The sequence below is a fragment of the Chiloscyllium plagiosum genome, unplaced genomic scaffold (assembly GCF_037043375.1).
Source record: "Chiloscyllium plagiosum isolate Xiang-an unplaced genomic scaffold, Cpla_swu_hap1 HiC_scaffold_1, whole genome shotgun sequence".
In the NCBI taxonomy this organism is placed as follows: Eukaryota; Metazoa; Chordata; class Chondrichthyes; order Orectolobiformes; family Hemiscylliidae; genus Chiloscyllium; species Chiloscyllium plagiosum.
The window spans coordinates 154315633-154328482 of record NW_028270139.1 but is presented as its reverse complement, the minus strand read 5'-3'; the positions used below and the strand labels follow the sequence as shown (position 1 = coordinate 154328482).

Sequence of the window (12850 nt, the reverse complement as noted above, 5' to 3'; positions counted from 1 at the left end):
ATACGGAGTCGTTCATACTTTCGGGAAAATCTGGAAAGAGCGAGGATTGATAACTTCCCGGGGAAAAGAATTAGCTCACGAACAAATGATCAGCCTAACGTTGGAAGCCCTGGCGTTACCTACGGAACTTGCAGTAGTCCATGTACCCGGTCACCAGAAGGGGTCGACACCGGAAGCGGTGGGAAACCGGCTGGCAGACGAGGAAGCCAAGCGGGCAGCGGTCGAAAAATCCGTCCAATTGTTAACGTTAATACCGTTGAGGGAAGGGCTCACTAAACAACCCGTCTTCACCCAGGGGGAGATTGATAAAATGGATCAATTGGGTGCCCGGCTAGATACTAACGGGAAGTGGACGGTTCCTGATGGGAGACAAGTACTGAACAAACAGATCACCCGGGGTATTCTGCACCGATTACACCATCAGACCCACTGGGGGGTGCAAGCCATGTGTGACACGATCCTGAGAGACTATGTATGCAGGGGGATATACACATTAGCCCAACAAGAGGTAGTCGGATGCCCCACTTGCCGGAGTATTAATCAGAAAGCCATGCGTTCTATGCCAGCTGGTGGTCAGCCCCTCGCGATTAGGCCATTTCAGAGGATCCAAGTCGACTTTACAGAATTACCCCCAGTACAGAGATGGAAATATCTGCTAGTAATAGTAGACCATTTCACTCACTGGGTAGAGGCTTTCCCAACTGCCAAAGACGATGCACCAACCGTTGCCCGACTGTTGTTAGAGAACATAATCCCGAGATATGGCATAATGGAATCTATCGACTCCGACTGCGGGACGCATTTTATTTCTAAGCTACACCATTTGATCTGTAATGCCCTGGGTATCCAATGGAAATTCCACACACCCTGGCATCCTCAGAGTTCGGGTCGAGTTGAGAGAATGAATGGCACGCTCAAGACCCAATTGACTAAGCTGATGTTAGAAACTAAGTTACCCTGGCCAAAGTGCCTGCCCATTGCCCTATTGAGGATACGTACGGCACCTCGCCGAGATGTCGGGGTTTCCCCCTATGAAATGCTGTTCGGATTACTGTATTGGAGTAAGGTTGATGGATGTCCCACTCTACAAGGGGGGGATGTATTTATCCGAACCTATTTACTGGCCTTATCCCGTTCTTTTGCAGAACTCCGGAGGAAAGGTCTCCTGGCTCAGACTCCGCCGCTTGACTTCCTCCTGCATAAGGTGGAGCCCGGAGATTGGATACTTGTTAAGACCTGGAAGGCCGAAAAGCTCCAGCCGCGGTGGGAAGGACCGTTCCTGGTTCTGTTAACAACTGAAGCAGCTGTTCGGACGAAAGAAAAAGGGTGGGTCCACGCATCAAGGATAAAGGGGCCTGTTCCGCCTGAAGAAGAAAGCACCTGGACATGCGAGCAAGGGGACAAGCCGTTGTCGGTAAAACTGAAAAGACAGCAATAATGAACTCTACTTGGACTGTATTGGTGGGGATATTGATCAGTTTACTCCTGTATGTGGGGGAGGGTGAGGGGAGATGTGACAAATGTCGAACTACAGTAAGACTTGGGATTTGAATCTATTCGGGATCATTTGTGTCCCATTCCTATGTGGTAACTGGTGGCGCACGGCGTTGCTGGTGGTTGGGGGAGGCATGATTCTTCTTCTCGTATTACCCTGCCTAACTCCCTGTTTTCAGTTTTTAATTCAGAAAAATATTTCCCGACTCCAGGCAGTGGTGGTTCCACAACATGGGACGCGGGAACTTAAAGTGATGTTGCTGCGAAAGACCAAGGATTTCCCGGGCCCTTGAGGGAAGGGGGGGCTTATCTTGGTCAGGCACATCTTAAAGAAAGAAAAGGGTGGAATTGTGAGAGGTAATTTCGGTTTAAACTTTAAGATGTGCCTGGACCACAGACTGATCTATAATAAAAGACAAAATTTTTGTTTCTTTTCTAACAACCATTTTATATACTCAAAAGTAGAATAGTTTAAATTGTGCAGAATGCTGACAATTTGTGAACAGAGTAAAAACAAGCAGGCTCTTGATTGATGAAGCCACTAACACAGGCAGGGAAGGATGAGTCCTTGACTGATAAGACTGCTAGCACAGACAGAGAAGAATAAGTCTTTGACTGATAAGACTACAGGGTGAGAAAAACAACAACTTTAGAGACTCTGAAAACATTTGTTGCAGACTTTGTGATAAGAATAATGATGTTTTTAAGAATGTGAACCTCATGGCTTGTTGGAGCCAAGGAGAGGAGGGACTTGTGCTGTATATAATGGGAGACTTTGTAAGCCTCAGCGCGCCTTTTCTTCAAGGGTGCCCGACTCTGCAGACTTGACTTGTTAATAAAACTTTGTTTTCCTGAATTTGTCTAGAGCGATTATTGAGAAGCGATTTTCGTTTCTAACAATAAAGAACCCCTACAGAACTCAGTCAATCCAAACTAGACTTAAGTATGCTGTTCCGAACATACAGAATAGTCCCAATAAGCAAACCCTCTTTAAAACACAGTACAAAAAAAGGGTCAGATGCTTACAGGTTGAAGTTAGAAGTGCAGAAGAGAGAGTTTTCACACAACTCACTGTTGAACTCCCAACCAGTTCTGGACTGAACTAAACTGCTCAGCTCAGTTAGACAGCTGACCATTCCCCTTCCATTATTCAGGTCACTTCTAAAACATGACCACTTTGGCCTAACGTCTCATCTGTTTACATATAAATAAAAAGGCCTCTCAATAGCCTTCAATCTCGGTACCAAACCAGAATGATTGGAGCTCAGTCAGGTTTATTACCCCTCTGAAAAAAATCAAGGACAGAGTACCTTTGAGCCAAGGAACAGCTTCTAGAAATAAAAAGGACTAGTTTTGTGATGGTCTAAATGTCGTCTCATTGTTCCTGACACCATTACCCCTTTATTACATCATCCCTCCTGAGAACATTGCTGAGTAGGTGGCAACAAGTTACAGGCGACCATGAATAAAATTGCAGAATGTGTAATTGATGGCCAAGCAAAGTTCAACATTGATAACTGTGAGGCTGTGAAAACAATAATGGGGCCACATATTAATTAGAAGGTGCAAGGTGAGGTGGCATGGATGAGAAAAGAGATCCATGGTGTAAATAGACCAATTGCTAAATTGGCTGAGACTATTTTCTCTGGACCATCAAAGGCTGAGGGGTGACCTCATAGAAGTTTATGAAATCAAGAACAACTAGCTGTTGTGGTGCATATATATCATGATTTGGATATGCCAGTGTTGGACAAAGTTAAAAGTCACACAACACCAGATTATAGTCCAACAGGTTTAATTGGAAGCACTAGCTTTCGGAGCGCCTCTCCTTCATCAGGTGGTTGTGGAGGACACTATTGTAAGACACAGAATTTATAGCAAAAGTTTACAGTGTGATGTAACTGAAATTATACATTGAAAAATACCTTGATTGTTTGTTGAGTCTCTCATCTGTTAGAGTGACCATGATAGCTTCACTTCTTTCATATGTAAATCACAATTTTTTTTTAAGTTACATTCTCAGGTTAACTGTAACAATTGGTGTCAGCCAGATAAGATGTTAAGATGTTGAAGGTATTAGCCCCCTGTGTTCCCTGTCTGTGCCATAATGTGTAGACTGATTCTAATCGAAAAAGTGAGTAAACAGAGTCTTACATGGATTCATGCAGTTTTTGAGCAAAGTACAATGTAACTCTGCAAGTATAAATTCAACCCACAAACGTATATGTGTATGTGTGTGTGCACGTGTGTCTGTCTGTCTGTCTGGGGTGGGGGCTTGTGAGTGTGAGAGAGAGTGTATATGTGTGTGTGTAGTGTAAAGTGTCTAAGTCTGGGAGAGTGTGGGAGTGTATGTGTCTGTAGGAGTGTGTGTGTGCCTGTGTGCGTGTCTGTGTATACGTGTGTCTGTGTGTATGTGTGTGTGTATGTGTGTGTTTGTGTGTAGTGCAATGGTGGTCACCTGTAGTGTGACATGAACCCAAGGTCACGGTTGAGGCCCTCCCTATGGGTACAGAAAGTAGCTATCAGCCTCTGCTCGGCCACTTTTCTCTGCTGCCTGTCCTGAAGTCCGCCTTGGAGGATGGTCACCCGAAGGTCCGAGGTCGAATGTACTGGACCACTGAAGTGTTCCCCAACTGGGAGGGAACCCTCCTGCCTGTTGATTGCCGTGCGGTGCTCATTCATTCATTGCCATGGCCTTTGCTTGGTTTCCCCAATGTACCATGCCTCAGGGCATCCTTGCCTGCAACGTATAAGATAAGACAACGTTGGCTGAGTCACATGAGTATCTGTCACGTACATGGTGGGAGGTGTCCCCACATGTAATGGTGGTGGCCATGTCCACACTCTGACACGTCTTGCAGTACCTACCGTGACAAGGTTGTATGGAGTTGTCCTGAGAGCTGGGCAGCTTGCTACGAGCAACGATCTGTTTGAGGTTTGGCGGTTGTTTAAAGGCGAGCAGTGGAGGTGTGGGGAGGGTCTTGGCAAGGTGCTTTTCCTCATTGATAATGTGTTGCAGGTCGCGAAGAACATGGCGTAGTATTTCGGCTCCTGGGAAGTTCTGGACAACAATGGGTACCCTGTCGGTTACAGCACGCGTCTGTCTCTTGAGGAGGTCATTACGGTGACTTGCTGTGGCACGTCGGAACTGGCGGTCGATGAGTTGAGCATCGTACCCCATTCTTATGAGGGCATCCCTGAGTACTTCCAGGTGTCCGTCACATTCCTCCTCATCTGAGCAGATCAGGTGTACGCATAGGGCTTGTCCATAGGGGATGGCTGTTTTAATATGTTTTAGGTGGAAGCTGGAGAAGTGTAGCACACTCCCACATTCTCACATGTGTCCTCTCATAGACACTTTACACACACACTCACAACCCCACCCCAGAGAGACATACACACACAAAAACCCACATACACACGTGGGGTGAATTTGTACTTGCAGAGTTACATTGTACTTTGCTCAAAAACTGCATTAATCCATGTAAGACTCTGTTTACTCACTTTTTCAATTAGAATCAGTCTACACATTATGGCACAGACAGGGAACACAGGGAGATAATACCTTCAACATCTTAACATCTTATCTGGCTGACACCAATTGTTACAGTTAACCTGAGAATGTAACTTAAAAAATTTTTTGTGATTTACATATGAAAGAAGTGAAACTAACATGGTCATTCCAATAGATGAGAGACTCAACAAACAATCAAGGTATTTTTCAAGGTATAATTTCAGTTACATCATGCTGTAAACTTTTGCTATAAATTCTGTGTCTTACAATTGTGTACTCCACAACCACCTGATGAAGGAGCGTCGTTCCAAAAGCTAGTGCTTCCAATTAAACCTGTTGGACTATAACCTGGTGTTGTGTGATTTTTAACGTGGTGCATATAGGCATCAGTGATATAGGTAATAAACAGGATGAGGTCCTATAAGCAGAATTTAGGGAGTTAGGAGCCAAGTTAAAAAGTAGGATCTCAGAGGTAGTAATCTCAGGATTACTACCAGTGCCATGTGCTAGTCAGAGTAGAAATGAAACAATAGGCAGGATGAATGAGTGGCTTGAGAGATGGTGCAGGAGGGAAGGGTTCAGATTTTTGGGACATTGGGACTGGTTCTGGGGGGGAGGTGGGACGACAACAAATTGAACTGTCTACACCTAGGGCGGACTGGAATCAATGTATGAGGGGATGCTTTTGTAAAAGCTATTGGGTGGTTTAACTTAACGTGGCGGGTGATGGGAACCAGTTGAGCAGGTTAGTGGGCAGTAAGGAGTTGGTAACCAAAGCCTGTAAGTAACGAGAAGTCAATGTGACTAAGAAGAATAGGCAGGGAAAAGATGATGAACATAAAGGGACTGGTGGTCTGAGGTACAATTATTGTAACACGAGAAGTGTTGTAGGTAAGGCAGATGAATGTAGGACTTGGATTAGTACCTGGGAGCATGATGTTATTGCTATTACTGAGACTTGTTTGAGGGAAGGGCATGATTGGCAACCAAATATCCCAAGATATAGATGCTTCAGGCGGAATAGAGAGGGAGGTAAAATGGTTTGAGGAGCTGCATTACTGGTCAGAGAGGATATCACAGCTGTGCTGAAGGAGGGCTCTATGGAGGACTCGAGCAATGAGGCAATATGGGCACAGCTCAGAAGTAGGAAGGGTGCACAAACAATGTTGGGGCTGTACTACAGGTGGAAGGGGAAAGATATAAAAGGGACCTCACGGGCAACTTTTCATACAGAGGGTGGTGTGTGTATGGAATGAGCTGCCAAAGGATGTGGTGGAGGCTGGTACAATTACAACATTAACAGGAATCTGGGCGGGTATATGAATAGGAAGGGTTTTGAGCGCCAAAATGGGACTAGATTAATTTAGGGTGTCCGGTCGGCATGGACAAATTGGAACGAAGGGTTTGTTTCCGAGTTGTATAGCTCAATGACTCTAATGTGACACCACATGTTAGCAATTTCATGTCCAATACACCTGTATCTGCACATTATAACAAATGCGACCCAATGTATGTGTTCCCTGTTGACCACCTTCACCATTTTCTGTTTTTATTTCAAGCTTCCAGCATCTGGGTGTTTTGCTTTTTAATCAGTGCCCTTTACACAAATTAGTTGTTGGTTTATGTGCTACAGTGACAGCACTTCAAGAGTGCTTCATTGGGTATGAAGTGTTATGGGATGTCCTGAAGTTGGGAAAGGATATGTATTCTTTTTTTTCCCTTTCTCCACAGCCTGATGGCCCGAGGATATGTAGAGTCATCAACCCTGTCTACGCAACATCCTCTTCAGGCTTGTTGAAGTTATGTCAGTCGCAAACCTGTTTTTTTCCCCACTCTGTGACTGGCCGTTGCCTTATGTATCATAATTATTTCAAACAATTCCTGTACTACTATCTATGACACACAGGATACTGATACAGAGGAAGTGTGTAGGTTTCAACTATCTTTATAAACAGATGGTGTAAACAGTGAACTTTCCACTACAGCTTGTCCAAAGATGTTTATACATGAAAATGTATTATTGCATCTGTAAGATTAGATTTTTTTTTATTCTTTTCCGACAAAGTTTGTGCAAGAATGTGCGATTATTTGCAATATTTAGAATAATAAAGAATGACCTCTTCTCTGTGTGTCTGTTCAACTGTGCTCAGTGAGTGACACTTTCACATTTTCACTTCTGAGTCAGGCGTTTCTGGGTTCTCATCATTGTTCTGGGTTCATAGCCCCAGCCCAAGGTCTTGAGAGCAAAAGCTGGGCTGATGCTGCAGCACAGTACTGAAACAGTGCGACACAATCACCATCTCAAAAGAGCTGGATGTAGGTTTGCTCGCTGAGCTGGAAGAAGCAAACCTACATCCAGAACCTCAATCTGAACTACAAATCTTCTCAAAACTCGCTATCTCAAAAGATAGATGTTAAACTTCCCATGAATTTTGACCTCCATTGCACCCTGAGCCAGTATTCATTCATTAACTGATAGCACTCAGACAGATTGTCTGCGCATTGGCAAATTGTTGTTTATTACAGGGAAGAGAGACACAATGCCACATCTTTGCATCTTGCACTTATCAAACCTAATTACACCTAAGAACACTCACATTCACAACTCTTGCCTTTATTTGCAGTGGGAATTTTAAAAATCTATTCTTAAAGAAAGGGTTGAAACAGGAGTAAGGTGAGCTAGTAACTTAAGGCACACTTTAGCAGGCACGAACCTTGAACACCACAAGGGGCCATCTCAGCAGAAATGACTGGAGAAGGGTAATCCAAGATGGGTGATGGGAAAAAGTTGTGGCTGTGAGAGCTGCTCCTTTTTTGAGATATTTTAGGTGTTGGAGGTGATTTTCTCAAATTCCAGGAACAACAATTACTGTTTTATATGCTGTTCCATTGTTTTGGAACTTTGGGGGAAAGAAGATCAAAACAACAACACTGTTAAAAGGAGGAAGACAGACAAAGGCAGTGACCATGTGGTCAGAGAAAGAGACCCTATACTGCTGTCTGACACAGCAGTGAATCTGCACAGTTTTTGCATACTATCGGAGTATGTCCAGCGAAAATTAACAAACAGCGAAAATCACAGTTGACCTTGGAGGAACCTGTGTGGGAGAGCTCACAGCACAGGAACAGGTAAGTACATAGTTTTTACGTGTAACCCTGCTGTAAATCTATGATAGTGAGTACAGTGGGTTCTTTCTTGATTATACATTTTATTAGGATCTATCTCTTGATTAAATTTTAAAAATATAAACCATAAGGATGAATTTATCCTGGAGCAGATTTTTTTTAGAACAATAAGATGGTGCTATTTTCTGGGTCTGTAGATTGTGAAGGAGCAAAAGTGAAATTTAATAGAGTGATGTGCTCTTCCTTTTGGATATGGGAGTTTAGGGCGAGTTTCCAAGTCACTGATGATTATGTCTGCAGGAAGTGTCTTTGGTTGTGATTTCTATCAGATAGTACAGATTGGATAGAGCAGAGTTAGAGGCAATGAGGAATGACCCTACAAGAGCTAGGGAGTGTGATGGATGGCAGTTATAGGAAGGGAGAAAAGCCACAGATACAGTCAGGTAGATGGGTTAACTCCAGGAAAGGTAGGAGGGGTAGGCAAGTAGTGCAGGATCCTCCTATGGCGGTCCCCATTTCAAACAAGTATGCTGTTTTGGAAAATGTAGGGGCTGACGGATTCTCAGGGGAATGTTGCACGAACAGCACAGTTTCTGGTATCAAGACAGGCTCTAATGTAAAGAGGTAAAAACAATGACTGCAGATGCTGGAAACCAGATTCTGGATCAGTGGTGCTGGAAGAGCACAGCAGTTCAGGCAGCATCCGACGAGCAGCAAAATCGACGTTTCTGATGAAGGGCTTTTGCCCGAAACGTCGATTTTGCTGCCTGAATTGCTAATGTAAAGAGGGGTACATTGGGTTCCAAGCGATCGATTGTGATAGGTGATTCTGTAGTCCGAGGCACAAACAGATGTTTCTATGGCCAGCAGTGAAAAATCAGAATGGCGTGTTGCCTCCCTGGTGCCAGGATCAAGGATGTTTCAGAGAGGGTGCGGAATTATTTCAAAGAGGAGAGGGACCAGCATGCCGTCATTGTATACATTGGAACCAGCGACATAGAAAGTGAAAAGGATGAGATTCTGAAGGGAGAATATAGAAAGTTAGGCATGAATTTATAAAAGGAAATCCTCGAGAGTAGTAATATCTGGATTACTCCCGGTGCTACAAGCGAGTGAGGGTACAAATAGGAGGATCAAGCAGAAGAATGTGTGGCTGAGGAGCTGGTGCATGTGAGAAGGGTTCACATTTTTGGATCATTGAAATCTCTTCTGGGATAAAAGTGACCTGTACAAGAAGGGCAGATTGCATCTGAATTGGAAGGAGATGAATATACTGACAGGGAGATTTGCTAGAGCTGCTCAGAAGAATTTAAACTAGTCAGGTTGAGGAGGTGGGACCCAGGGAAATCATGAGGAAAGAGATCATTCTGAGACTGGTACAGTTTGGAAAAGAAGCGAGTCAAATGGTTAGTGCAGGCTGGAACAAAACAGAGAACAAGGTCAGGCTGACATGTTAAACAGCATTTATTTCAATACAAGATGCCTAACAAGGAAGGCAAATGAACTCAGGGCATGGTTAGGAGCATGGGATGGAATATCATAGCAATTACAGAAACGTGGCTCCGGGATGGACAGGACTGGCAGCTTAATGTTCCAGGATACAAATGCTACAGGAAGGATAGTAAGGGAGGCAAGAGATGATGTGGAATTGCATTTTTGTTAAGGGATAGCATTACTGCTGTACATAGGGAAGATATTCCTGGGAATACATCCAGGGATGGGTGTATTCCCAGGAATTTGGGTGGAACTGAGAAAGAAGAAAGGGATGATCACCGTATTAGGATTGATTATAGACCTCCCAATAGTCAGTGAGAAATTGAGAAACAAATTTGTCAGGAGATCTCACTTATCTGTAACAATAATATGGTGGTTATGGTAGGGGATTTTAACTTTCCAAACATTGACTGGGACTGCCATAGTGTTAAGGGTTTAGATGGAGAGGAATTTGTTAAGCATGTACAAGAACATTTTCTGATTCAGTATGTGGATGTACCTATTAGAGAAGGTGCAAAACTTGACCTAATCTTGGGAAATAAGGCAGGGCAGGTGACTGAGGTGTCAGTGGGGGAGCACTTTGGGGCCAGCGACCATAATTCTATTCGTTTTAAAATAATGGTGGAAAAAGACAGACCGGATCTAAAAGTTGAAGTTCTAAATTGGAGAAAGACAAATTTTGACAGTATTAGCAAGGTCTTTCAAAAGCTGATTAGGGGGTTGGATGTTCACAGGTAAAGGGACAGCTGGAAAATGGGAAGCCTTCAGAAATGAGATAATGAGAATCCAGAGAAAGTATATTCCTGTTAGGGTGGAAGGAAAGGCTGGTAGGTATAGGGAATGCTGGATGACTAAAGAAATTGAGGGTTTGGTTAAGAAAAAGAAGAAAGCGTACGTAAGGTGTAGACAGGATAGATTGAGTAAATCTATCTATCGAGTAAAAAGGCAGGAGAAGTATACTTAACAGAGAAATCAGGAGGGCAAAAAGGGGACATGAGATAGCTTTGGCAAATAGAGTTAAGGAGAATCCAAAAGGATTTTATAAGTAGATTAAGGACAAAAGGGTAACTAGGGAGAGAAGAGGGCCCCTCAAAGATCAACAAGGCGGCCTTTGTGTGGAGCCGCAGGAAATGGGGGAGATACTAAATGAGTATTTTGCATCAATATTTACTGTGGAGAAAGACATGGAAGATATAGAATATGGGGAAATAGATGGTGACATCTTGAAAATTGTCCATATTACAGAGGAGGAAGTGCTGGCTGTCTTGAAATGTATAAAAGTGGATAAATCCACAGGATCTGATCAAGTGCACCCTAGAACTCTGTGAGAAGTTAGGGAAGTGATTGCTGGGTCCTTTGCTGAGATATTTGTATCATCGATAGTCACAGGTGAGGTGCCGGGAGACTGGAGGTTGACTAACATGGTGCCGGTGTTTAAATAGATGGTAGGGAACTGTAGACCGGTGAGCCTGACCTCGGTGGTGGGCAAGTTTTTGGAGGGAATCCTGAGGGACAGGATTTACATGTATTTGGAAAGGCAAGGACTGATTAGGGATAGTCAACATGACTTTGTGCGTGGGAAATCATGTCTTACGAACTTGATTCGGTTTTTGAAGAAGTAACGAAGAGAATTGATGAGGGCAGAGTGGTTGACGCGTTCTATGTGGACTTTAGTAAGGCGTTCACCAAGGTTCTCATGGTAGACTGGTTAGCAAGGTTAGATCTCATGGAATACAGGGAGAACTAGCCATTTGGATATAGAAGACAGAGCGGACTGGTGGATGGTTGCTTTTCAGACTGGAGGTCTGTGATCAGTGTTGTGCCATAAGGATCAGTGCTGGGTCTACTGCTTTTCATCATTTATATAAATGATTTGGATATGAACATAGGAGGTGTAGTTGGTACGGTTGCACATAACACCAAAATTGGAAGTGTAGTGGACAGTGAAGGTTAATTCAGAGTACAATGGGATCTTCATCAGATGGGCCAATAGGCTGAGGAGTGGCAGACGTAGTTTACTTTAGGTAAGTGTGAGGTGCTGCATTTTGGAAAGGCAAGTCAAGTTGCAAGTAGATAGGATAGTGAAGAAGGTGCTTGGTATGCTTTCCTTTATTGGACAGAGTATTGAGTATTGGAGTGGGAGGTCATGCTGCAGCTGTACAGAACATTGGTTTGGCCAATGTTCCAATATTTTGGAATATTGTGTGCAATTATGTTCTCCTTCCTATCAGAAGGATATTGTGAAATTTGAAAGGATTCAGAAAAGATTTACAAGTATATTGCCAGGATTGGAGGATTTGAGCGATAGGGAGAGGCTGAATAGGCTAGGGCTGTTTTCCCTGGAGCGACAGTGGCTGAGGGGTGACCTCATAGAGGTTTATAAAATCATGACGGGCAGGGATAGGATGAATAGACAAGGTCTTTTCCAAAGGATGGGGGAGTCCAGAACTAGAAGGCATAGGTTTAGTGTGAGAGGGGAAAGATTTAAATGGGACCTAAGGAGCAACTTTTTTGCATAGAAGGTGGTGTGTGTATGGAATGAGCTGCCAAAGGAAGTGGTGGAGGCTCGTACAATGACAACATTTAAAAGGCATCTGGATGAGTACATGAGTAGGAAGGGTTTAGAGGGAGGCAAAAGTGAGGACTGCAGATGCTGGAAACCAGAGTTTAGATCAGAGTGGTGCTGGAAAAGCACAGCAGGTCAATGGGATGAGGAGTGGCAGATGGAGTTTAATTTTGATAAATGTGAGGTGTTGTATTTTGGTAATACAAATAAGGACAGGACCTATACAATTATTTGTAGGGCCCTAGGTAATGTTGTAGAATGGAGAGAGTTCAGGATTCATGTATATAATTCTTTGGAATTAGTATCACAGGTAGTCAGGGTGGTTAAGATGGTATTTAGCACACTTGCCTTCCTTGCTCAAAACTTTATCTATAGGAGTTGGGACATCATGTTGAGGATGTATAGGACATTAGTGAGGTATTTTCTGGATTACTGTGTGCAGTTATAGTCATCCAGTTACAGGAAGGATATTATTAATCTGGACAGGGTTCAGAAAGAATTACCAGAGTGTTACTGGGAATGGAGGGCTTGAGGTATAAAAATAGACTGGAAAGGCTGGGGAGTTGAGGGGGTGACCTTACTGAGGTTTATAAAATCATGAGGGGCAAAGATAAGGTGAATGACAAGAGTCTTTTCCCTAGGATGGGGGAGTTCAA

General features: G+C 43.6%; 1 protein-coding gene across 1 annotated transcript in view; it reads right to left on the bottom strand.

Annotated features, from left to right (window-relative positions):
• Positions 1–7744, bottom strand: part of LOC148152247 (uncharacterized) — a 122340-nt gene extending 114596 nt beyond the window's left edge. Inside the window, exons 1-2 of the mRNA XM_087981891.1 lie at positions 7723–7744; positions 4339–4827 (exon numbers count right to left, since the gene is read on the bottom strand). Of these exons, the coding sequence (XP_087838017.1) occupies positions 4339–4827; positions 7723–7744 (511 nt within the window). The remainder of the gene's footprint in view (positions 1–4338; positions 4828–7722) is intronic.
• Between the last annotated feature and the right edge of the window lie 5106 nt (positions 7745–12850).